The sequence below is a fragment of the Pagrus major genome, chromosome 13 (assembly GCF_040436345.1).
Source record: "Pagrus major chromosome 13, Pma_NU_1.0".
Lineage (NCBI taxonomy): Eukaryota > Metazoa > Chordata > Actinopteri > Spariformes > Sparidae > Pagrus > Pagrus major.
This window is the reverse complement of record NC_133227.1, coordinates 6773134-6800252: the sequence shown is the minus strand read 5'-3', so window position 1 is coordinate 6800252 and position 27119 is coordinate 6773134. Positions and strand designations below refer to the sequence as shown.

At 40.6% G+C, this 27119-nt stretch overlaps 3 protein-coding genes across 3 annotated transcripts in view; 2 read left to right on the top strand and 1 right to left on the bottom strand.

The window, feature by feature from the left end:
* ppp3ca (protein phosphatase 3, catalytic subunit, alpha isozyme) overlaps nucleotides 1-3642 on the top strand; it is a 28689-nt gene extending 25047 nt beyond the window's left edge. Inside the window, exons 13-14 of the mRNA XM_073479713.1 lie at nucleotides 1048-1098; nucleotides 3464-3642. Coding sequence (XP_073335814.1) covers nucleotides 1048-1098; nucleotides 3464-3642 — 230 coding nt within the window. The remainder of the gene's footprint in view (nucleotides 1-1047; nucleotides 1099-3463) is intronic.
* A 3899-nt stretch (nucleotides 3643-7541) lies between these two features.
* Nucleotides 7542-14160, top strand: dnajc18 (DnaJ (Hsp40) homolog, subfamily C, member 18). The gene is made up of 8 exons (XM_073479650.1): nucleotides 7542-8045; nucleotides 8863-9031; nucleotides 9261-9406; nucleotides 10119-10325; nucleotides 10537-10649; nucleotides 11000-11109; nucleotides 11227-11399; nucleotides 12338-14160. The coding sequence occupies exons 1-8, from the start codon at nucleotides 7919-7921 to the stop codon at nucleotides 12460-12462; spliced, it is 1170 nt and encodes a 389-aa protein (XP_073335751.1). The 5' UTR covers nucleotides 7542-7918; the 3' UTR covers nucleotides 12463-14160.
* A 1991-nt stretch (nucleotides 14161-16151) lies between these two features.
* brd8a (bromodomain containing 8a) lies at nucleotides 16152-25227 on the bottom strand. Its single transcript, XM_073479490.1, has 20 exons — nucleotides 25193-25227; nucleotides 24640-24736; nucleotides 24050-24119; nucleotides 23869-23918; nucleotides 23595-23759; nucleotides 23418-23498; nucleotides 23239-23303; nucleotides 22493-22638; nucleotides 22112-22303; nucleotides 21801-21891; nucleotides 21315-21464; nucleotides 20847-20953; nucleotides 19784-20273; nucleotides 19621-19664; nucleotides 19217-19485; nucleotides 18935-19027; nucleotides 18756-18824; nucleotides 17984-18266; nucleotides 16429-16473; nucleotides 16152-16211 (listed from the first exon to the last, which is right to left on the bottom strand). Exons 1-20 carry the CDS (start codon nucleotides 25209-25211, stop codon nucleotides 16152-16154), a joined length of 2586 nt encoding a protein of 861 aa, XP_073335591.1. The 5' UTR covers nucleotides 25212-25227.
* Nucleotides 25228-27119: the final 1892 nt, after the last annotated feature.

Sequence of the window (27119 nt, the reverse complement as noted above, 5' to 3'; positions counted from 1 at the left end):
ATAACAAGGGTTGTGTACTGTGTGTTAAGCACAACAGCATTTACAATAATTTTGGGAGGAGGCAGGCCTACGTGGACACTGCAGTGGTGTGTGTGTGTGTGTGTCAACTAGCTGTTCGAGGGAATAGAGAGAAAGCAAAGCTGAAAATTAGTATTGAAATAGTTTCAAATATTCAGTATCACTATCTATTGATATTTCAATATTCTTGACAATACTACCATAAATTCACACATAAACTTGAATTAAGAACCTATAGGCGGCAGGAAAACAGACTCACACCAACATAACACTATCTGCTCACAAAGTTGTTAAAGCTAACGTGTTAGAAAACAATTGCCTCCGTCCAAATCCAGAGAATAACATGGGAATTTCTTTTGGAGTCCTCAGTCTCACTTCCCAATCTATTATTCACTTGCATTTCAGTTGTTGTTTGGATTACCAACTCTGAGGAGAATATGTTTCTTTTTAGCACACTAGATGTTGTATTTTCTTCATGAGCCCCTCCTTTGCTTCAGTACTCCAACCCTTGGCATTAACTGAATTTAACTGAAAGCTGCAAGGAATTGTATGGTTCAGTGGTGATTCACAGTGGGATCGGCGGTACAAGCAACCACAAAAAGCAATTTGATTTGGTGTTAAAATCAAAAAGTATTTTCAAATCAAGTATGCTGACAACATAGCAAGATCAGCCTTAAACTAGCAGAAAACTGCAAATATTTTACAGACTGATGTTTTAAAACACCTAGTGCAAGGTCAGAACCAGTAATCTCTGTCCTTCTGTCTCAACTCAACCTACCTATCACTCTTCCTGTCTCAATATCTCTGTCGCTGTCTCTCTCTCTCTCTATGGATCTATCCTGAAACTAGTCTTTATTGACACTAATTCTGTCAGTATTAATGCATGGCACTCCTCTGACTTTGGCTGCATTGCCAGTGGACATGTATATCTCATCTGTCCTAACGTGAGCCGCTCGTTTCGCTGGAGGGCTGCATTTAACATTTGCATGGCTTGATCAGGAGTAACCTGCTCCCCTCCTCCCCCCTCAGCCACCATTGAAGCCATTGAAGCCATCGAGCCGAATGATGAGGACGGAGAAGGTAAACCTGTGCCCCAACTCCCACCCCTCTCCACATACTGTTAAGGTTTCCTGCTACAGAGGCCACCTGACAGCTCATGCACACAACAGCTCAAAAAGAAATAACCATCAAGCAACATTTCATAGGACCGTTTGATGCTGCTGGCACTTTACTTTGCAGTACCATTGAATTAAATCCAACAAGATGATTGGATTTTACTGTTTACAGAAAGGGGATCCATTTAGAACTGATAATGATGTTTTATACAAGAAGATAAATGGTTATTTGTAAAGTAGTCCACCTTATGCACAGCAATTATTTTGAAAGGAATTGTTTTCTAGTGTGTGCCTTAGTGTTGAAGTGGAAAAACGTCTCACAATTGGCAGTATTTGCAGGGTGGAAATCTGGTAAAGGATCATGTTCTTGTCAGTGTTTGATCGAGGGGGGAGGGAACTGAGGAGAGAACATGAATTGTAACACACTTAATGCACTACTGTGCATTTCATGGTTCCTCTATGTGTGTCAATCTACTACCAGCTTTCACCCCCCCTACAACAAGCTAAGAGAGGCTTAGCACCAACAGTCACTGGAATTGGTCATTACTATAAAGAGAGAAAAATGCTCCATAAAATAGGAAAATCTTTTTAGTACATCAAGATATGTTCATTACCAATTCAAACACTGCAAAGTCAAGTGCTGCTAAGAGATGCATGCCTAAAATACTTCATTGTTTTTTGGGTTTGGCTTGTAAATGGCCTCCATCCATTTCTTAAAAGTCTTGCATGCACGAGAACAAGAAACGAGCAGAGCATCAACATGAAATATGCATCTTGGATCCTCAGTTCCTCGTGACATGTCTGAGATAATCATTGTTCACGAACCACAAAGCCCCAGTATGAGACAGCAATTTACAGCACAGGCACAAATATTCTTTTTCCGTTTACATGTACTGCATATCTTTTATTGAATATATCTAGCAGGGTGGTCGACATTTGCATTAATTGTTTAGAAATGTGTTTTGTATTTTTCCAAAGAGGGTAAGATAAAAATGAAAAATGTAATACAAAAGGTTCAAGTCACAATGATATAGACTGTGGGCATCTTTCTGATTAAGTTGATGTATTTTCTGTTGATACTCGGGTGGGACATGTAAAGTGAGGAACTCTCAAATGTGTAAAACAACAGGATATCAGTTGAGGGAGAGATAGTTTTACTTGCTGAAAGACTCTCCTACACATCTTTTTTTTTTTTTTTTTGCTTTTTCATAGTTAGAGCTAATACAAGTGCCACAAAGAATCTTTGAAGTGTCTACTCTGCTGTGCTACTCTGTATGCTCTCGGTATACTCTGCTATTCCGGCACTTTTGTAAACGGTGAAATTCAAAACAACAATGTGGCATTTTAAAGCATACAGTACATTTAGTGTACATGTTTCGGTTTCTTGAAGACGTTTCACCTCTCATCCAAGAGGCTTCTTCAGTTCTAACTAACTGGCGGGGAGTTGCAGGCTTTTAAACTCTGTGTGGGAGTGTCCTTACAGAGTCGTTAGGGCCACTTGTGGGTCGTTTACCCAACCGGCCTTCATGTGGGTTGCTAGGGCTAGGTGAGCCCAGCTGTGAATGGTTGTTAAGCTGTCCGGGGAGGGAACTCAGTACTGCATTGTAGGTGGGTGATACAGTAGGTAGTGTAGTGCGCACTACAGCATCACAAGACACTACAGACATTACAGACTACACTCCGTGAGGACACTCCCACACATGGTTCGAAAGCCTGCGACTCTCCTCCAGTTAGTTAGAACTGAAGAAGCCTCTTGGATGAGAGGTGAAACGTCTTCAATAAAATGAAACACGTCCAGTTGCCTACGATATAGCACTTGGAAACATTAATTGTGTCTTTTTTGGTGGTAATACCTGGGAAATAGCAACAAGATTTGATATTTTGGGGGTTAGACACAATATGAGATGAAATCAGAAATATCATAGGTGTAGTGCTGCCGGAGTGTCTGTCATGCAAGAGAGCCAAAAAAAATAATAACAGAAAAACAAACAGAATGGTCAAAGATGTTATATTGACATTTATGGTGTGCTGATTGATTCCTGATGTTAGCTCATGCTTTGAGTAACATGCAAGAAAATGTTCTACCTTAAAAAATTATATTTTTTAAAAAATGATATTTTTTAAGGCTTTAACTAGTAACAATGAAAAGGCAGCAAAACATCCCCCTAATTTTTTGGAACAGCTTAAAAGTTATTACTTATAACAAGTATGAATGTAATCACTCAAGCAGATGTTTTGGTCTGGTTGGTAGCACTACACCACTGGAAATATTATTAGATTGTGCCATTACAAAGTGAGCCTGATACCTTTATATGTGTTTCTCTTTGCAGCCATCCGTGGATTCTCCCCCCAGCACAAGATCACCAGCTTCGCGGAGGCTAAGGGCCTGGACCGCATCAACGAGCGCATGCCACCCCGCAGGGACGGGGTGAACCACGTGGGTCAATCCATGGGAAAAATGAATATGTCAGAGGCGAACGGCACGGATGACAACAGCAACATCCAGTGATGTGCTGTCTGGGCCTCGGAACCGTGCTGCTGTTGCGCTGTGCAGCAAGACATTGCCAATCGGGAATTCAGGCCTCAGAACAGAGAAATAAACCAGGCCCACAGACAGAACATGAAATCTGCAGTAAAACTAAAAATGGGCGAAAAAGGTCATTTTTTCATGACGGTTTGTCATCGCACAGTTTTGGGGAGGGGGTAGCTGGGGTTTACAGCTGAGGGAGGGGATAAGGAGAGGCCAGCGGGCTGCAGTTGACTGGTTGAGAGTTGTTTCTGCCCGTTGTTCCCTTTCTCAGTTCAATTACAGACTGAATTGTTGGCGGTTGTGTTGTTCTGAGTGCCGACAAACGTCTGCTCTTTCATCACAGGGCCTGACAGAAAGCATAATTGCAGTATCCACGCCACACAAATCATTTTACTGTTTCATCAAGTGTTTATTATGAATCACTCACAAATTCACTTCATGAGGAAACTAATCTTACGTGTTTACCTACATGTGTTGCTAGTATTAACGAGTCACACCACTTTGTGAGAGATGAAGTGAAAAGGAAAGAAGCAAAATGTGTACCTCTTAAAACTTGGAGTGCAATCTTACCAATGGACTTAAATTTATTGATTTACCTTGTAGTAAGATGCCATCATGCTACGAGAGAAAGAGGACAGGATGCTCACGTGTGCTCACACCTCTTGGCGTCACCACCGAAGCCACTGCAGATCAGACTCCGCCTTGGGTATGTCTCACTACTCTCCAGGACTGCTCCTTTCCTCGCCTCCCTCATTATCAGTCATCTCCTAGCAAGACGTAACTTGGAGCGAATGAGGAAAGAAAGGGAAGGGATGAAAGGAGCATTTGGAAAATTTGGTTCAACTTCTTACTGCATCACAGGTTAAACGCCAAGATTTCATATCCCCAAAAGGAAAACACTATCCCATATGAAGGTGCAACTTCATCAACATCCAAAAGTAGATTTCAAAGGAAAATATTTCCATCCAGATCATCCTTGTAGTTATTTTCCTCCCCTTCATTAAATAATTAAATAGTTAACATCAGAGAAGCACTGCATTTGATCAAGCTATACCTCACACATGTTGTGCGGTTCACTCTCTGGAAAGAATACACTTGAGCATCCTCTATTGAAGGAGGCTTTGGATCGTGGCTTTATCTTCTGCATTGTTAAGGCCGGCAACAAAGCAGCTTTAACACCAGTTTCTGGACCACAAAGGAGAAGACAGAACATTGGGGACATACCCGCCTGTCACACACTACCTGATTATTTCTCACCTGCTTGTTGCGTAAGAGAAAGCAAAAGCATATTTGCGGTCACTCAAGTATACAATTGAGCCCTTTGAGTTTTTGCACTTTTTGCTACGCTGCAAATTCAATGAGATTTCGTGACTAAGAGCTACACAAGTACTATATCAGAGTGAGAAGGAAATTCTACAAATTTGTGAATGCATACGACTGAAATATGTTTTGTTTAAAGAGTATTTAACAGCCAAAGTCAACAGCCACAGTGTCATTTCCAATAAGCAGGATTAAATCCATCTTGAAATTAATTTAAGGGTTTCAGAGAATGTATCCTGACCAGAATTGAGTTAATTAATGCTACTTTTGGGAGCAAATGTGATTTATTTTTCACTAAATTTGATCTGGGATGAAATGAAAGTTGTCAAACGGTACTTCCGTTATTAAAAGTGAGCACGTTGTAAAGCAGAAATTTGGATTATAAATCCATCCATATTGCATCTGAGTGTGATAATCATATATCATTTCTTGTTTTACTATCACATTTTTTAACCTAATCTAATTCTAAAGTGCACCCACACTGTGATCATGATAAAACATCAATCCCCATGTCCAAATATTGTGTCAGAATACCAATGGCATGTTGCACTGAAGGGGTTATTTTGACTGATAGAAGAAGAGAAAAAACTAAATTAAAACAGGAAATATTCTGGTTCTTGCAAAAACAAATAATTTGGTAATGTCAGTACAAGGAAGGCACCAACCTCGAGCGACACACACTATCACATAAATTTCTAGAATTTCCTTTCATACATTAATATTTTTTCTACTTGATATTTCATCTTTCTATTATATGATAAAGGTACGTGAAATAAGGATGGACGAAAAGTGATTTCTAACACAGCATCTATGGTACGGAACGCATCAATGCATGCAATTAAGTTCCTAATTGTTATGTGAGATTATAATTGTGATAGTTGTGTTTCAAATAGTAAACTTGAATTATTTTATTTTTGAATTATATTTGTAGTTTGATTTGTCTTGTTTTATAAAATTTTATAAATAGGCTTCCTTTGATTGTTTTTGTCCATTTTTTTCATTCTGTTATTTATTACCACTGCTTTTTAATTTTATAATAATTTATTGTATGCAGAGATGCCCTTCTAAGGTGTGAAGCCTTGTGTTTATTTATTTTTTTCTGTTGTACTGATGTACAGAAAATGTTCAATAGTGTGAATGAATATAATCTCAGTGAAAAGCAACTTTCAGGCTGCCAAAGCATGATAGCATGGTTTTCAGATGTAAATGAATTGGACACAAAGAAAATCATGTGTCAAACTTACGTTTAACAGGAAACATTGTACTCTGGTTATATTTACTGCTGATATTATTATTGTTACAATTTAGCTTATGGTTATTTTCCTTCCTCTGTTTCTGGTTCTTGTATGGTCTACATGCATATTTCAACAAACAAATATAATGGATTTTATCTTGCAACATTTTTTATTATCTATGGAAATATGTTTTCGCATTTGACTTCCTAAATGATGCACACATTGTAAGCATGCCCTATGGGACAAATCACAGTTTTTTACTCTTGAATAAAATATGCATGAACAAAAAGTGTGTTGCATAGTCTCTCACTCATTTATGGAAGTATTAATGCTAATTGAAACTTTCACCCTGACTTACATCCAGATACAACCCCTCATAAAAGTGTCTTACTCGTGTACAGTGTACAGGCCAACCAAACATTTTCACTACACTTGAAGTTGGTTTCTGTATCAGAAATATCTAGTCTATCTTATATCCTGCCAGAATGTGTCTTTATCACAATGACCAACTGTTCAACAGATGAAGACGGTTTGCCATTTTATGTAATCCATATTAGCTAAATGTAGCTTGATTTAAAGGTTCAATACGTAAGAAATGGCTACCGTCAAATTCATACTCCACAAAAACAAAGTCCATGTCAACAGAGTAACTCCTAACTGCTGCTAACTGTATCTGCTGTTAGTTAGCTCAGTTAGCCGTGCAGCTACCAGTCTGGGGCGTGATCCTGGAGTCGTATTATGCGACAGGAGGTTAGCTAATTAGCATGCTGTACAAAGATGTCTTGGACAAAGTCAGAACTGCTATTCCTTCACATTCTCTTGATAATTTTAGTTAAATTAATACATATTAATACAATACAAATAAATACAAACTGCAACTTTAACTGGGCTATTTTAGATTACATTTTATAACTAAATTGTAAATTAAAAATATCCACTACATCCGTGTAGTCCCACTGCAGTCAGAGGGAGCAATGTGCCACGTGATGGCTAGACTAAATAAATGAGCCAGCTAAACCATCTATTTTGTATTACTTTCCTTCATAGGCATGTGAATGCATCACAAGAAAGTATCGGAGGAACGCCTTTACTGAGAGACCTTGAATGCACCATCACTGTACACCTGCTGATGTTACTCAAATTTATGGGTTTTCTATTATGTAACACACATGAGAGGCAATGGGATTTAAAACAAAACTAATTGCCTTACTTGCTAACAAACAGAAAACAAAGTAGAAAACATTTTGACTTCATATAAGTGGCGGTTTTCGTCAGATTTCACAGCTTGCTCGCTTACTCGACAGGAAGTGACGTCGCTTCTGCCTCGCCTCCACCGCTTGTCCATCACAGCTGAGGGGGTCCGGTGAATATCAGTGGCCCTTAAAACACTGCGAAAACCTAGACAGCAGGAACAGTCCCTCTTTCAGGCCATCGGCTTTTTAAAAAATGGACCGTCTGCAGGCCTGTTCACAGCCTGACAACAAGCGCCACCGTCTGCGAACCGGACACCGCGAGGGACTCTGAGTGACCGCGGGCTCGCGCCTAGCTAACGTTACGCAGCTGTCTGAAACCAAAGCTAATCGGCTACCTGACGTTAGCTATAGCCCCTCGCTTTGCCATATGATATTGTCGCACATTGCACAGGGACACTCTTCTATCGACAGCGACTGTATCAGCAAAAACGAGCCCGCAACGTTGACATGGACAAAGACGAAGCAGACCGGCTTATAGAGAAGGCGAAGCTGTGTTTACGGTCCGGACGGAAAGATCGGGCGCTGCAGTTGCTGTACGAAGCCCAGAATATTCACCCCAGCACCCGGGCCAGAGGTAAAATAGCTGACGCACATTCTGCCATGGCAGTCTGACAGGCTAATGGTTGTCATGTTAGCTAACCTATGCCAATATATTAATTGTAGAAAATGCATTTTCAGGTTTTAAGAAGTGTGCACCGAATTGCTATTTTTAGATGAGAGCAAACATTAGCTAGCTGGGTAAAGTCTGCATGCTGAAATTTCGGGCTGCAAAGGCTCCCTTCCCCCTTACAGACAGCACCACAGACTGAGGTATTCAGATCTCACTGTCTGCAGTTGCTTTATCTTGCCTAATAGCTTTTGCAGTAATCTCATCATAACCAGGATTATTCAGGTGTCATAGGTAACTACTTTTAAGACTGCATACACGGGGCTGTTGAATGCAACAGGATCCATCTTGCAGCATTTTTAGCAAGGAGTGAAAAACTTGAGCACAATTAATATCACTCTACTCAACGGAGGCATTGTTGGGTGACATGTCAAAGGAAAACCCCAGAGAAGCATGAGACTGAAGTGAGTGTAAAGAGTCATTTGCCATTTAAAAATCAAATACTGTGACCCTTCACTTCACCAGATCTCAACACCTCTGGGAGATTTTGGAGTAATGTGTTTTGGATGAATGGTGTTCATCCCTCCAACTGAGTTTCAGAGATGTATCAGTGTCAAGAAGTATTGAAGCTATTCTGGTGGCAGGAAGATCCTGTTGTTTATTTCTTTTAGTATGCCACCAATCTGTATGTTCAGGACCTACCTTATAGACTTTTGTTGGCCAGTAATCATAATTTCCACTGTGATTTTGACTCTACTGACGTTGACTGTGTCCTTGTTTGCAGTGCTGATAGATGCCATAGTAAGGAATGGAGGCACCGCTGCTCCAGAGGCAAACCACGTGCCCCCGCCGACAGGCTGGAGAGACGAGGACATTGGAAACCACGAAACGAGTAACGCGGGTGGTGATGAAAAGAAGAGCTACACCGAGGATCAGCGGCAGGGTGTTCACAGGTGCACACGGTTTCTTTACCTCTTTTACATGAGTTTCTCACACTGTTGGGCAGTGACAGACTGACCCCTGCCCTTGTTCCTCGCCATATACTGCAACTTGTGCTCTGAGAAACCTGGCTTTTTGCTATAAACTGGTTAAAGTAAAGAGAGTGATTTTAAGAAAGAGCACCTCTTTTAGCTTTAAAGTCCAGGCACCTGTTTTGACATCCATTATGCTTTGTTATTACAGGATAAAGAATTGCAAGGACTTTTATGAAATCCTTGGTGTTACGAAAAACGCAAGTGATGAAGATTTGAAGAAGGCATACAGGAAGTTGGCCCTCAAGTTTCACCCCGACAAGAACTTTGCTCCAGGAGCCACAGACGCTTTCAAAGGTATGAGTGAGGAGAAAGGAAAACATTTTTTTCTGTGAGCCACAATGGTGACAATATATTTTTATTGGTCATTGTTATTGTATCCAAAAACAAGAAAATACAGTTTTTTTTTGTGGGAGTGATGTAACTGATGCCATGACAAACCTTCATTTTCTTAGTTGCCACCACTCAGCAGAGCTAGAGGTCATCATGTTCGTACAGTTTTCAGCTGGGTATAGACTTGAAGCCGGTCATCCAACTTTACCAGTTGGAATTAAGTTTAGAAATGTTTTTGTCATACAATTGTCATTACTTTATAGCAGGGGCAAAGTAGCAGCCGAGGTGCAGAGGGAGAGCCATGGGGCAAGGAACTGCATTAGGTGAAGGGGACAGGTGCATGCCGGTGTTGTAAAAACAACACAAAGTTAGTTATTCTGGCTTGGCCAACAGATTTCCCCATACACCAACACAGTCAGCAGACAGAGGGAGGAGTGATCACTGTGTCACACAGCTGAGCTGTGTTAAAACTCATAGTGCCCAATTAGTTCAATAAATACTCGTCTGCGTCATAACAAAGTCAAATCTGAACACACAGACATGACACACACATTTACAGATTTGGTGTGACTTATACTTCAGAGGATGTCTTTATCTCTGACATCCCCCAAAACAAAGTAATAGAGAAGGGGTGAACTAATACCTTTACTTGATCTTATCCCCCTTCTCCCAACAGCAATAGGCAATGCATATGCAGTGCTGAACAATCCAGAGAAGAGGCAGCAGTATGATCAATATGGAGATCAGTCTGCACCTTCGGCAGCACCCCACCACTCCAGCCACAGTCGCCATGCACACTACCGAAACTTCCACAGAGACTTTGAGGCGGACATTTCCCCTGAGGAACTCTTCAACATTTTCTTCGGAGGAAGGTTTCCCACAGGTGAGTGGTTGTGTTGGTTGGACAGTGAGTCATGGGTGATGGAATTTCAATTTTACAGATAAAATAGTGCAATCTGTTATTATTACAATAATTTATTATTGTTCGTGGTATTGTTTTATTTTGTTGCTTGCAGCTGTAGTGGAAGTATATTATCTCCTGACTTTGTGGAAGTGTAGACGCTATAGAACAGCGTGTGTTTGTATCTCTCCAGGAAATATTCACGTGTACACCAACCAGGGAGCCTCCTACTCTCAGTTCTATCAGCCTCGTCGTCGACGTGCTTATGAGAGGCGCGAGGAGGTGGTTGAGGACAACCAGAGTCAGGTCAGTGACTCACAAAACATAAAGACAAATTCCTGTTAACCAACCACAGTATTATGCCTGGATCTTCTTGTGGAGATCTGGCATTATTTTAATCATTAACACACACTGGAGAGAACCAAAGTAAAATGGATGTGGTTTTAACATGGCTCCAGCCTTCTAGTGACTGTTTCCCATAATGTTTGATTTCATGTCGTACATTTACTTTGCTCATAACTGAAGTGCCTTTGTTGCTTTGAAAGATTGCTTCAAAGACACAGAAGTACTGTGCTGGCATGAGTACAGTGTATCACTGCAGCCTACATACAGTATTGTATGCTTTGTAATCTGTGCTGATTTTTATCTTCCCACAGAACACCTTCACAGCGTTCCTGCAGCTTCTCCCGGTGCTGGTGCTAATCCTCATATCAGTGTTTACTCAGATGATGGCCACTAACCCGCCCTACAGTCTCTTCTATAAGCCGTGAGTCTGTCGTGCCAGCAGCCTTGCCACAGTGACATTTAAACATATCCATGGCACCACAGTGTTTGGCACCATCATTTTCACTGAATATATTTTAATTGTGTTTTTGGGCTTCAGGGCCATGGGGCTGGTGGTGTCCAGGGAAACGCAGCACATGGGTGTCCAGTACTACGTGGATAAAAGTTTCGAGAAGGAATACCGTGGAGCTGCGCTGGACGAGCTAGAGAAAACCATTGAAAGCGACTATATAGAGCACCTGCAGAACAGCTGCTGGAAAGAGAAACAGCAAAGTAAGCAAGCAGGGGGATGTCTATCAAATTGGCATATGACCATGTACCAGCACGATAAACCAACAGCAAAGCCTGTTAGAGGGCTAAATAGAGGGCACACTCATAGAACTGGAGTTACAACCAGTAAATACTATTTCAACAACAAGATTTTACTCAACAAATGGAAATACTACCTGCATTCGGTGCTTGGCTGGTGCAAAATACAATGTTATGATAGTAGAAGGCTAGAGGTTGATAACTGTCACCCATTGGCGATGACCAGACCTAAGAATTATCTGACTTCACTAAAGCTTAAACTGTGGTTTATATACAAAGTTTTTTTTATTGTTTTTTCTTTGACATAAGCAGACCAACTGTTTAAGGCATAGTGCAACATTTTGGGGAAAATGTTTATTTGCTTAAGATTGATACTACTCTCGCATCTGTATGGAAATTAAAGCAGGAACTTCCTGGAGTCTGTGCTGGTTGCCTGGCAACTGGTCCTATCGGCACATAACCCCTCCGTTAAACAGCAAAATTTTTCAGCTCAAGGTAACAAATAAGTTATACCCTGTGTTCCAATACCCCTGCTACTGTACTATTTAACATAGCAGAAAAAGATCTGGTGTGTCAAATGCCAAAAATACCAGGAATTCCTACTGCATGCGGTACAATCTGGAACACAACTTGGATGTGTTGTGATTTTTAAAGACGCTAACAAGCAGTTTTTGTAACCACCAAGTCCTTATGCTACGCGAAGCTAACTGCTAGCTAAGGCTGCTGGCTGTAGCTTAATATTTACCGCACAGACATGAGTGGTATTGATCTTGTCATCTAACGCTTTTCTAGAAAGCAAATAACTTTATTTCCCAAATAGTCTAACTATTCCTTTTTAAGTGTAAACAGCTGTTGTAAATAGTTGATGTCTTGTTTTTGTGTTATCGTGTTCTCCTTTTCAGAATCAGACTTGGCAAACCTCGGACAGCTGTACCGAGATGAACGGTTAAAGCAGAAGGCGGAGTCAATGAGACTGGACAACTGCGAGAAGCTGCATCGATTGGTCGGGCGTCAGAGAGGCAAATGAGGACTGTTTGAGAGGAGAACACAGTTTCGTTACAGACTGAAATGCATTTTATTAAAGTGTGTAATTTATCTAATCTGGCCACTTTGTAAAGAAATCTCTTTTAGGTACAGCGCAGTCAGTGGGAGGTCATGCCGCTAGAAACAATGTGCCTTCTCTCCTCTTCGATGGCAGAAAATAAGAGTTGCGTGTTCGCTGCCGACCGTGGCTGTTGTGGCAAAAGCATCGAGTGCAAACTCACTGTGGCAGTGTGTGTACGATGTCTCTGAGCCTTTAAACTTTCTTATAGAAATGGCATGACATACGGGGTCTCCCTTTGGGGTTATGAAGTCAGTTGTATGTTCACACATACATGTTTAGGTTTTTGTAGTTTACCTGTATTTATTTTCTTGAATGTTTTTGTGTCCTTGCTCAAATTTTAGGTGTTATTTATTTAATAGTGAATAGAGTGAATGTTATTTGAGCAACTTGGCTCATTTTTAATTTTTTTTCTGTAGGAAGTAATGAAGTACAGTGACTTAAATAATACGGTAGTCTTTGGACAAATCTGGAGGATTTAATTATTACTGACAAATCAGACATTAGAAAGGACTTAAACATCTATACTGTGGTTAATCAGGCTTTTTGACCTCTGGCACTGTAGCAACAAGAGGAATAGTAGAGTAAAATTTTAGAAAACATCACATATTTCTGATTATTATAAAAAAAGAAGTTGTACTTGCCAAAACACAAGCTGTCTCCTACAGTAGAGCTTCCCGCTCCAGGCACTACTGCTTGCATATATGTTTGCTGCGTCAGTCATTAAAGCTTCCGCTGTTCAGGAACCAGTGTTTTAGCTGCAGGCATATGTTTGAGGTTAAGTGTGAGGAATGACTGCTAAAAGAGGCCACGTTTTCAAGAAGTAGTTTTGATGTCACAAGCAGGGAGTCCACTTTAACCAAAAAGCCCATCACAGTCCTGCACAGTGTTCCGTATCCCTATTTTTGCCTTGGCTTAAATAGCATGCAATAGCTTAAACCCTCCTCAACCATGCACAGGCTCCAATGGGTTTCATTAAAACACTTTTCAGCCCATATTTTAAGACTTTTATAAATCAGTCAATCTTTTAATTTATACTGTTTTATAAAGAAGATCATTTGTTTTGAAAATCTCATCTTGAACAAAGATTGAAAAAAGATTGAAATTGAAATATCTGTGGACATCAACAACTATCTCCCACAGAATTGTGACTTTTCCTTTTAGCTCTTGTCACGAGTTGGACGCTAACTTTGTGGAGTTGTTAAATATAGTTCTTTAAACCAACCAGAGATCATTCAAACCCTATACAGACATCAATACTTGTTGCTGTGCACTAAGACTGCCAAACTGCCTTAGCTGTTCTCATAACTGGTGAAATATTCAGGTTCATCTCAAGCACTTTTAAGTTCATATTTAATCCTGTGTTCCATATTGTTAACGTTGCATGCACCCTAGTGACAGTGTTTTATTAGTTGCGTATTTATTTTTGTGCAAACACGTCTTCACGACTACTGACACACTAAATTATTAGAATATTCAGGTTCCACGCTGTAACTCACAAACATGTCAAATCTTTACTGTGATACACAAAAATCAGGTTTTTTGGTATCAGTCAGTGTGGTAGTACACTTGAGCGACATGTTTTCAGCCAAAAATACAAGAAAATTAAAGATGTAAGCAGAATGTTTGGCCTGTGTGACTTATTTTTTCACTCTTTGAATGCTTCATGTGTTTGCCAGCAAATGACAGAGGCAGAAGACACATTTATGTGCAACATATTTAGTGACAATTTAGTAGTTGTTCAATACCATCATTACATGATATTAACTGTTAACTTTGGTTTTAGTTTCTGCATGTTCATGATCTCAAGGAGGGCTAATAGTCAATCGAAGACTCAAGAGTTCTTCAAAACTTCATTACTGGTGCTGTACCAGATCAGGATCTTTGTTGAAGATTGTGTGTCCTATCTGTGTGTACATCACTATGAAAACATCAGGGAAGCTCTCTTTTAAACACAGCAGCGGTAACTTATTTCTCTTCTAATGTTTAACTCTTTAACAGCTTTGTGCCATGAAGCCACTGCTGCTTAGACCCATTCCAGAGAAAGTCTTCATGCTTTTCCCCAGTGACATACAGTACATTAAAACAAATATCAAATCTCAACTATTTAAATTCTCCGTAGGAAGATCACTATTTTTCTCCCCACTGGTCAGCTAAGAAGTGGCAATATGTAAGAAATTTAGTTTAAAAAAAAAAAAAAAACGATCAACAGAATGTGAATAAAAAGTAGTTTTGACATTTTTTTCTCAATGTATTGTGTTGCAGAGATATCTACTGAAGTTAGCATGCTAACCAGCTAGCCCTGTCCCACCCTGGTTCAAAGGTCCTGTGCTAACGGTGCAAACACTTACCCTGCATTTCAATAAACAGTATACCAGATGTTGGGACATACTTAGTATAGATGTAACGTGCAGTATGAAATGCAGTATGCCAAAAATACCAGGATGTCCTACTTCATCCGGTCACATTTTGCAGTATGGAAGCCAGCATGCTTTTCTGGCTATTCTGACCCATAATCCTCTGCGCAGAGTAAGATACATCACGTGTCACAGTGTGTCACACAAATATAAACAAAGCCGAGAGAGCACGAACATGCAACAGCTCATTTGACTGAATGACAGACACTGCAGTGACAGATGAAAGCACATTTAAGTGTAAGTACTACGTTCTCTGCACTCTAAAACGTCGAGCTCAGGCTGTGACAGATGCAAAAGGGTCAAAGTTCAAGGTGAACTGTCATGTAAGGTTTGATTTAGCAAACAAATGCAATTGGCTGCAGCTGTGGTGTGTTTTGTGTCGGTATTGTGAGAAAACTTTTTGCAAATTTAATATAAACATTGTGGGTTGAAGGCTCTTTTTATTTATTTTATTTTATTGTTCAAACAAGTCCACAAAACAGTTAATTAACGTGACGTCTTCTCAAAAATACTTAAAATGACTCAGAATACGCATGTACTGTAGGTAATGTTTCACAGGAAGTGTAGCATAGATCAAATCAATCACAAACAATATAGCCATGTTTAAAAATGGTCAAAAATGTTTTAAAAATAGAAAACTTAAAAAAGAAAAAAAAGAAAACAGATTTTTTAACAGCAATTAAAATGTTTTTGAAATTATACCGTGCCCCCTGATTCATTCAGAAATTCTCGGTTATTAAGACTCTGGCCTCTGGTTTTACATTTCATCACCAACATGGAATATTTCTTCAAGTCAGCCATCTGAAATTCAACCAGGACCCCTGCAGACTTAATTTCATCCCGTTTTTTAGGCTAGGAGTAACATTTATCTTCATTTCTACAACCTGATGTAACTCAAAGCAGACTGAGTCTTACTGTTCTGCAGCTACGTCTGAAAGGTTTGACCTAGTCTTTCTGAATGCCTCATTGTAATCTGGGATTAAACAGTATGTAATCCATGTCTGCATGGCTGTCTCAGAAGAAATGAGCTTCTCCACGAAGCAGTCTACCCATTTAATGTAGAGTGCAAGTGAAGGTTACGCTGCACATTATGCAGGGTGAAAATCTGTGCAAATGATGGAGAATAAGTTCAGTCTCGTGGTATTACACCTTTCACCTCACTCGAGGACACAGCTGGATCTTTTTCAGGCTGTATATTCACTTCTTCATCTTGAGGTCAGCTTCTATGGCACAACGGCGCCCTCTGGTGCCGCCATACTACGGTCAAAAAGAGGAAGAAACAACAGTGTGAGACCACACTTAGTTTGTGACTGAACTGACAGTGTGTCCCTTGACAAACAAATTGTGCTGCAAGATATTAAAGTCATGTATGACTGTTATCACTGTTTGAGTTCAGCTCTATATGAATGAGTATGAAGTTTACATTCTATTTGCTTCAGGGAAAAAAGACAAGAAAGAAAGGGGAAGTACTTACAAAAAGAGAAAGGAGGAAGGCAGGAGAGGACATGGAGACAGTGTCCTGTAAGAGGAAAATTATGGATATCAGAGCTGCGATTTAAAGGTGCACTGAAAGTCTCAAGAGGAAGCAAAATAATGCCAAGAAAAACACCACACACATTATATTTAGCACAAGGAAAGGTTGAAATGAGCTTTAGGAAAAATACTGTAAGAGCATATTTCATAATGGTATGTTGACATGTGGCCATTTTAAATGTTTACAATTCACCTCCTGGCTGCACTGCAATCACACTACTTAGCCACTTGAAATATCTTTTAAAGAAACATTCCAGCATGTTTAGCTCATTAACTAGATAATACTACAGACACGTATTCTTGTCAAACATTTTTCAAAGCATAGCAGTAAGTTTTACAATAGTCTCCTACTTTTCAGTCAACTACTGGTTTCATTCATTCATGTTTAATTTGTCACCGAATATTTAGGAGTGTGCTGTTACATAACCTTCCAACAAAGCGTCTGAGTAACCAAGGGACAAATGTGGAAATCTTTATTTCACATAACATGTTTTGGTGCAGGGCCTTCATCAGGTTTAGTTACAGAATGTTAAATATTGAGTCAGCCTTATTTGTTTTTTCTTCTTTTTTTTTACATTATTTCGGCCTTTTTCATGGCTTTATTTTGACAGTTCAGCCGAAGATAGGCAGAAAATGGGAAGATGACATGTAGCAAGGGGCTGCTGGTCGGTTTTGTACCCTGGGCAGCTGTGGTGAGGACACAGCCTCTAACAGATGAGCTAGTGAGGCACCCCAGCCTTATTTGTTCTGTCAAAGTTACATTATTCTGGTATGGTAATGTAGCTGTAATGTAGGGTCAGGAATTCTGTATATGTGTCTTCGAAATCTCCAACAACATAAGTAGTTCTTTACAATATCATGCAAAAACAATGCCAATGTCATACTGACATGAAATAGCTTGGAATGGAATAGCTTTCTTGAATGTAGAATATCATTTTAAAATCTTACTGCATGCTTTGGTAAGTAGTGATTATATTATTACATTATTGTCTACCATTTTCCAAAGCATAACATGGTCATTTCTTGCTTTCCAGTCAACCATTGGTTTGTTTGAGATACATTCACTTATCACTGCAGTAAACCATGTATTGCTTTTTTGTATAGTAATGCATTCAAAGAGTAGAGTCAACTAAAAAAAATAAAAAATTTGCATTCATTAACTGACATCTAAAAGTCAGAGCCATAAGATGAACAAGAAATATGGACATTGTGAAAGGGATAATTTGGTGGATTCCTGCATAAAAAGTTGATTTCTGAAAAAAAGATTTTCGCTATGATGGATTCCTGATTACATGACTTCTGTGAGTTGATTCTGACAGCATACAAAACCAATGGCTCCTTGAAAGAATATCATTCTATAACCTAATGTCATGCTTTGGAAAATGGCGGGCAGATCTACTCCAGCATCACTTTCTTCTACCTTTAAGTCAGCCTGTTGTCTCACCCTTGTCTCTTCTTCTGTACTCTCTGCTTTTGTCAAAATTCTAGTGAAGCACCTTGTCAGTAGAGTCCTGTTTGCGTGTGCTCTCACGGCCCCTCAGGCTCTTGGCGCTGATACCAGACTCTGATGTCTCCATGATGAGCTGCGTGGCGAGAAACTGTTGGATCTGCTCCATGACGTCGCGCTGCATCTCCAGAGCCATGTGGTACACATCGTGATCCAGGCTGTTGTACATGACCGCATTCTGAAACATCAGCATGATGTCCCTCTGGAACTCGGCGGTGGTCCGTATCAAACCCATCTCGATGTTCTTTTTTATGGTGGCCAGGTCCATGGGCCTGTGAGAGTGAAGAGCACAGAGGGGAGTGAGGAAAAGAGCCCACCAGTTAGCTCTGGTTCATGAACCGGTTCCTTTCAAGATGATTTGAAACTTGGGGCTATCTAGCTAACCAGCTCGCATTTCCACCAATTTTGAGTGGAACTGTAATCAAGGATGCGTCGTTAATGGAGGGCCTTGCAAAAGAAAAACACAAGCTGGGACCCAACTTTTCCGGTTCGAAACTAATTTATTTTTGTCAAAATACCCCGACCAGCTCAAAATGACATGTACGAACTGGAACAGAACCAATACCTTGCTGGTGGAAAAGAGATATGTGTGATCTGAAGAGGGCTGATGATTAGTAAATGTCAATAATCAGTAAAACAAGGTTGTTTTTCTTAAGATTTTCACTCTGCACAAGCAACATTACAAGCAACCACTATAAAAACTATTAGTGAAATGAAAATAGCCATAAAATCTGACCATATAAAATATATCCTGTGCTTACCTGTGCACAATACTGTGATACCCAGGTGCAATTTCATCTGTTACTGGCTGCAGGAAGACGTTTGCATACCTACAACATGTTCACATAGATTATATGTTTTAGTAATGATACAGAGAATGGAAATATATCAGAATCTGAGCATCTGTGGCTTGAGTAACTGTAAAGAGTTATATTCTGACCGGTGATTGGCCGCCGCACGCCACACCAGCATAATGGCTTTCTTCCAGATCTTGTGAGCCTGTAGAGCTTCCAGATCCTCGCTGCACACAGAACTGCACAATGAAAGTATGTTAGGAAGAAGGCGGGTCAAACGGAAAGTATTATCAAGCAAAACCTGATTTGCAGCATGACAGAGTGAGAAATGAAAAACAAGTTGGTTACACAACATCATAAGCACTATCTGAGTTGCAACTTCGAAGGTTTCATTCCTTCCTGTGCGTGCCTGAATGTGTTTCACTCACAACTGCGACGAGGCGGGGCTGCTGGGGATGGAGTCTGCGGCCGTGTGGAGCTGCAGAGACGAGGACGCCGTGTGGAGGCTGTATCCGTCCTCGCTCTCGCTGGCCGCTGGTTCTAGCTCGGTCTCCCCCTCTGGCTCTGACAAGAATACCTCCGCCCCATCGCCCTCTTCTTCCGCATACACCTCTGGCCCATTGACCTCATTGTGCACTTGAGTCCCTGAGGTGTTCCGTCCTCGCCCAACACTTAATCCGTTCTGCCCCTTCATCTCCTGTAAAGAAGGAAAAAGATGCAGAGAGATTCATACGGAGCTCACCGTGCAGGAAAACTGTGGAGCTACGCACTTTGCATTTCAGTACAGCATTTACAAGCATCATGTTCGCTCTGTCCTCGTTGGGTGCTATACCTTGGGATGCCTTTGTGTCAGTGGGCTATCTTCTAATACTGAGTCTGCCAAGATAGTAAAGATGAATAATAAGAAGGAAATGGTTATGCAAAATGCATAGTTGCATGCAAACGGCATGTAATGAAGCAAGTGAGAAATAGTATTTAAGCATGGGTGTGCATACCTCCACGGGGTTTATCAGGTCTTTGATGTGCCCACTTTTCACTCTCACATTTTACGGTGACATCCAATGAAATCCGGCTTTTCTGGTGCACCATCTCTCCAGTCTCTCTCATTGCCTCAGGCTGCAGAGGTGCTCCAGTGTGGCAGTGCTCCAAACTCTTTGAGTTACATGAGGATGAGGAGGTGGGAGGAAGGCCCCCCAGTCCCATGGGGAATGCTGTGAGACAGTTATCTTGACTGTTGCACAGAGAGGAGAGTGAAGCTGAAGTTCCACCCTGACCCTCTAACACTTCTGTCTTCCCCTCCAGGCTACTGTGAAAAGACGAGGACTGTAAGGACTGTGGGACCCCTGCGGGCACAGCGGCGTGACACCCATGGGGCTGGAAAGGCCCGGTCTCCCAGGCAGCGGACAAAGCGTGACCGTTCTCCTCACACAGCGACAGAGCAGCCTCAACTGCAGCTGCATCCAAGGCTTCTGCACTCTCATCCGCCTGTAGAAGAAGAGATAGGACTCTACAATTTCAAGAATAATCGAGTTTTCCTTTCACAGTCCACCATGTCCCTTATTCTCAGCAGTGACGTTGGTCAGTACACTGTTGTCACTAGATTAACGACCAAAATGAAAATACCCACATTTTACAAGAACTCAATTTTCCTTTAAAAGCTCATGCAGGCATTAAAGATGCTTTATTTTATCTGGAATTTATGAGTTGAGGAATGCAGATAAGACATTTAATAATATTAAGGTTCAGACATGGTATGGTCCACTTTAGGGGTGTCAGCAATTGTATTACAAGATATAATAAAGGATGTATTAATGTTTTAACCCTCCCCATTCTGTTTCCTTTACCTGTTTTGGAGGGATCCAAGTATAATTACAGGGGGTCAGACACCCCCAAACTGGAACCATGATGCAATGTTGTGTTTTAAAAGGTGAAAATGGAGGGATCTGAAGGCTAATTCCAGTCTTGTTATAGTCTAAAGGGCATTTTAAAATGAACTAAAAATGTTTGTGATTAAAATAGATCATGATGTTATTTTTTGGCCAGATTGCCCAACTCTACCTTGTCCTCAATGATGGCGATAATGTCCCCCACTGTCTTCAGGTCCAGCTCATCTCCCATGTAGGACACAGTCACATCCTCCTCACTGAGATCCGACACCTTGTCCTCTGCAGAGACAGGCTGGCATCCAGGGGGCACAGAGGGCACCATCATATCCATCTCTGCAAACAGACAACGACTGATTTTATACAGTTATTTTTTCCCAAGATACAATTTTACACTGGAAGTAGCAGCAGTAGCAGTGATTAAAAGCATGGCAGTAAATCTGAAGTCATTGTTTGCTGCTATCTTGGTTTACCGTTACCTTTAACATATGTAGCTATAACATAATAGTACACCACTGAAATGGCCAACAAAGTAAGGGTCTGAAATCATCTTGCTACAGAACTGTTGATATTATGGATGTGAGGAGGTTTAGCCTGTGGATTGAGTGCTCAGCAGTTTGGATGCGGGTCAAAGTGGACAGACCTGTACTTGCTGAGGCGGTAGCATCAACGGGAACAGGCGTGGTGGCAGAGAGCGGAGCACAGGAGCCTGAGTCTGCACTGACCATGAAACCTAATGGGGCAGAAAACTGGGAGGGACCCACCTCCAGGAGACGAGACAACATCGGGGCACCTGCCATGCAGACATTCGTACACATTAACACACATAATGCAGAGTGCAGAGATCCAGCTTAAGATAATAATAGCATTTTTGAAAAGACAACATACATTGATTTTAACAAATATAAAACATTTTACCAATAAAGAAAGAATGCCTGTACACAGTATTTAACTGATTGGAATTAAATCTTATGCAATCAATTATTTTGTGAGATGCTTGTTTAAAATTTCACATGAATTTTCTGTTGAAAGCTCTCAATAAAAATGCAGTGTATACACTGTGATTCAATAATGTAAACAAATATTCATGAATTATTCAAATGGGGTGAGAGTATGTTTGCATCTGTACCTGTTGCCTGTGAGAGAGGCTGACCAGGCGGACACAGCTGCAAGTCATGTGCTCCTGTCATATTACCAGTGGACATGTCACCCTCCCCGATCTGGGTAAACACATACACGCATGTCAAACAGTTTACATGTATTTTGTCAAGTCTCATTATTAAAAAAATCTTTTTTTCTGATACACACACAAGTTAATATTATACAGTATGTTCGTGTTCATGATGAGATGAAGAAGGGATGCCCTGCAGAATAGAAAATATTAATTACAGAGCTTGGCACTGTTGGCATAAGACAGTGTAAGAAGTCCCCTCCACATACCAGTCTGGAATTTGTAGCCAAAATGCTGCCTTTCTTCAGTAACTCTGACAGGAGGGGAGATGGTGGCGGTGTGGCCTTCTGGCCCAGGAGCTTCTTTTGGGTGGGGTCATCCAGAAGTGACCCGTGGCTCATGTCATCATTACCAGGAGCAGAAGACTCAGGAATTGTCATTAATCTGGTCGATCCTGAAGCCTAGAGACGGAGCGAGGGGAGCATGAAGTTAAACTGCCATACCAATCCAGGAATGCTTTCAATGATCAAAGAGGAATCCACTCTGTAAGTGTCTCTAATGTGTTCCTGAGAATTGTCAGGACATAATCCAAAACATAATTAATGAAATCATGATCTAATTAAAACACGTTTGAGCTTTCAGTGACTTACATTCTTTATCGGTGTAAGATCCAGAGTCAAGCACTCGAGTGGGTCACCTGGTGAGAACTCCTGGCTTGGGGAGCTACAGCCTGAGGAGGGCGAATGCATGATGATGCCGGGCACTCGTTTAGGTGTGTTCTTTGCCACCTGTCTGGCTGGAAGAGGGAGGGGCAGCAGAAAGACGATTTTCTTATCACTCACACAAAAGCTGATCTTCAACTTTCTTTCTTTATATTTTACATGAAAAAGGTGCAGTGATTATCCTACTTTTAGTAGTACTTTTTCAAATCTCTTGAGCCTATTTGGTCAATTAATGCTGACACAGTTTACAGTTAGCATGCTCACACTTACATTTTGACCATTTTAACAATTTAAGAAGCTACTGTGCAAAACAAGCTACATACTAATCTTTCACATTCTAACTGTGAGCATGTCGGCATTCAAAGAGCTCAGTGTTGCTGATTTATAAGACGTATTTTTCCCTGTATATTTTGTTTATCAACTCTACAGTAAAACTGTAGAAGCAGCTCAGCTTCATCAATCAATCTACTACCACTCAAAGCTCTTACACGTCCAGCTGTGGGTGAATTATGGATCATCTCTCTAGCAAAAGGGCCAAGAGATTACACATGGAACAGCTGAGGATGTTTCAACTGAACTATTTCACTTAGTTTTCCAGAAGAAAGCTAATTATGGAGCATCCAGTACTATATTGATGTTTCCCTCAGAACACCCCTTAAAAGTGAAGGAGATACCCTGATAAGCAGCATCTGTGTTTTTTCTTTTCAACTCTGCTTCGTTCTCCTCCAGTTTCTTCTTCCTGAGAGACACACAAGGCCATTTATTAGTCTAACATCTAAGCATTACATGAAGAAAAAGAGATATACTGTATTCTTTTATAAACAGGCCAGATAGAAGATTTGCTGTCTCTTACTGCAGAATTTCTTCCCATAACTCCTGTAGTTTGGAATCTAAATGTCCCGCTTGAATCAGTTCAGCCTCTCTCTTCAGCTTCCTGTGAAAACGGCAGCACGTCAACCAGTCACATCGATGCAGTTCATGATGCAACTGCTTTTTGTTGTTCATGCTATTCGAAGCAATGCTTGCGTACCTGTGCTTCTCCTGTGTTTCTTTGATCAACTTCTTCAGTTCATCGATCCTGTCAGCTGTCAGCCTGCGTACTATCACATCCTCTACAGTCTCTACCACTTCACCTTTCTCACCACGCTTCCGCCTGAGGGCAACAAAAGCAGTATTAGTTTGATACATGGTTTTTCTGGTATAAACCGTCAATGCATGTGTCAAACAGCGTAAAGCTAAGTCATCTTTTTTAGCTTGCAAGGCAACATGAGCAGACTTGAGGTAAATTTCATTTATGCGCTCACTTTGGGGCCTCTGTTGTTTCCAGGAGCTCAGAGTACTTGGAGGCGCAGTGCTGTGAAGAGCCAAAAGGAGATTTAGGAACAGCTTTGTGACAGGGCAAAATATAACGTGGCAAACCTGCTGAAGAGATCATGAATTTGGTCTCTGTGTTCTTCAGTGGTGTGTGCTTGGATTTCATCATACCTTTTGAGAGAACCAGTCAGGTGGTCGCCCAGATTCTGCGAATGGTTTGATGGCTCGACTGACGGATACCCTGTTGAGATAAAGATGATCCAAGACGAAATGCACTTTAAAAGACTTCAATTGCAAAACAGCCTCCTATTTCTGTCCTGGTTTATTATATTCTTAAACGTTTTTTCTCCCCTCTATGTCTATTTTATCCATATATTTGTTATTATATATTTTTGGACATCGTGTAAATCCACGCAAAATATATGCAGAAATAAAGTCTGCATGCACTGGACATCATCAAAGATAGCATTGCCAGTCCTACACACCTTCCTATGGTTAATTCACCTTATTTGCATGTCTTTTGACAAAGAAAGCAAACCACAGCATCCCCACTCTGAAGCACATACATATACGTTGGCAATGATGCCAACGACAGAAAAACCCTTATTGATTGTATCTAATCTTAAAAGGTAATCTTAGGTAAAAGGATGAATCATATCATATTCCTGCATGCTCAAACTGCAAATGACTGTATATGACTATATCATAAACCTATGGCACACAACATTTTGCACATAATAAAGAATCACTGGCACCAGTACCAGTTCTGGTCTCCACTCTTCATGACAGATGTGGCCAAACACAGCTTCTCCCTCACTGACCATGGCTCTGTGGGTCCAATGACAAGCAGCTTGTGTTCTGCAGATGTGGAGGTGTGGGGGGGGGCAATGGACAGGACATGATACATGCTTTATACAGTTAAACAACGCCTGTAGAGTATATCATGCATGTTCAACTGACTGCCTGCTGCAGCTGTCGGGCCTGGTACCGACAAGCTCAGGAGAGTGTTAATCTCTTGAGTTTGGCTTCATGTGTATGCCACCTAAGCTGCCCATCATGCCAGCAGCTCACCATGGACGCGTGCAGTAAGCAAAAAGCACGTCGTGTATACAGTTGGTGGCGAGCAGGAATCACCACTAGTGACAACAGAGCTGTCAACTCTTGATGACAGCCATCAATCCTCGCAGGCTCCCCCGCAGCGAGCGGCGGCTGCCGTGCAGGAAGTTAGTAGTAATAACATCAACAGTACGACACACTCGCCGCTAACTGATAGCATGTCATGACATCTGCTAGTTATATACCGACGCTACTCACTTCCAACCCCGTTTGCCATCTTCCTGTCATCCCGACATCCCATACATCTTGGTGGATAGAAACCGAGCAGTTAGTAACGCTGGCGCGGTCCGAAAGCGACACACATGAAATGATGGACGTTGATATCAGTGAGCGTTGCGTTGTGGATGTTGAGGCTTTCACGGGTTTTCTCTCTAGCTAGCTCACGCTTGTGTCGCCGTTGTCCGTGAAAGTCTCGTGTGTCTCAACGTTAGCTATTGGTAACTTAAAGATTAACTCGCTAGCTCGAATGCTATCAATGGCTTTGTCTGTGAAGACTCGCAAACTGTTTAAAATATGCGCTGAACCCAACGGAGTCAATGCTACCAACTGAAAGCCAGGCGAGAAAAATGTAGCTTACAGTAAGCACTAACGTTATTTATCATTTTTAGCTAGCAGCGGACTGTTCGTACACGCCCACCACTGTAGCTTAATGATGGTACGACCCTGGAAGCTGTTGAATATTCTTAACTTGGTTAACCGGCTCGTTTGGGGGGTTTATACAACAATGCCTCTTCTCTTTGGGCTTGAGAACAACAACTATAACTAAAATAATAATAGGAATACCAATAATACATGTAGAAATGTTAGAACAACAACCCCTTTTTAACCAAAGATGCTAAATGTAGGGAGGATATTTGATGCCACTATTGTGGTTAGGCTAAAATGGAGTAAAACAAATTAAGTCAATTAAATTAAATAAACTGAACCAGTACTGTGAATACTTGTTTGCCAAAAAAATCACTTAAAATCATGTCTAGCTTTATTATATTGTGGGGAAACTCTTTAAATGTATTGTGATTTCAGTGTGTCCAGTTTTGTGTAGCCTTCATTTATAGGGAAGATTTAAGTGCCAAACAAAAGAAAAAAAACAAAGTGAGACTTTACTATTAATATTATTATCATTATTATTTTTTTGTATTTGTTTTTTACCTAGGCTTTTTGTGTTAATTAAAACGTGTTAAAAGTACATTTATTTGGTTTTTAATAATTAAATTCTTTGTTTTAGCTAGCATGCATAGGTTACATGCACACGACCCTGGAAGCTGTTAAAAACTGGCTTGTTTTCGGGGTTTTATACAACAGTGACCCTTCTCTGTTGGCTGTAGAACAACAACTACAACAAAAATAATAATAGTAATAACAATAATACATGTAGAAATGTTAGATCAACAACCCGTTTTTAACGAAAGATGCTCAACATGGGGAGGATATTTGATGCCACTATTGTGGTGAGGCTACAATGGAGTGAAAACAAAAAACTTAACAGTAACTGTATACTTGTTTGCCAGACAATCCACTGAGGACTGAGACTCCACTACCCTAATAGTAAATAGGTAAATATGATGAGAAAAGAATAATGATAATAAAATGAAAACATAGTATAAAGCAGTATGTAAGCAATATTGTGTAAAGCAATAAATGTTTAAATGGTAATATGTATGGAATAGCAGGGATAAGGTGCATATACATATGAAATATACATTTCCGAAATACAGGCAACAAAGCAATAATTGTGCAAAGGCAATACGTGTACATATAATATAAATAGCAATAACAATGTATAACATCAAAAATGTATGAAAGCAATCAGAACTCAGAAATTATACCAATAATATTTCCAGTGACCACCTGTAACCAGCGTTCTGACTTTGTGAAATGCTTAGTGGGCTTTATCATATAATACCAGTGAGTCTGTCAGATGTTACGCAGCAGGTGCTACAGACTAGAAAAACTGGTTTGTATGATGAGGCAAAACAAACATCCAGGGGGAACTGGGGACCAAACAACTGCTGTGGATGTGTCCAGATTTTCCTGTGTTGTAATTCCACATGACAGCTTTATCTAAAGAATTATAGCCATGGTTTATGAAAAATGTGATATTTTCTTTTCCCTCAAATTATTTTTT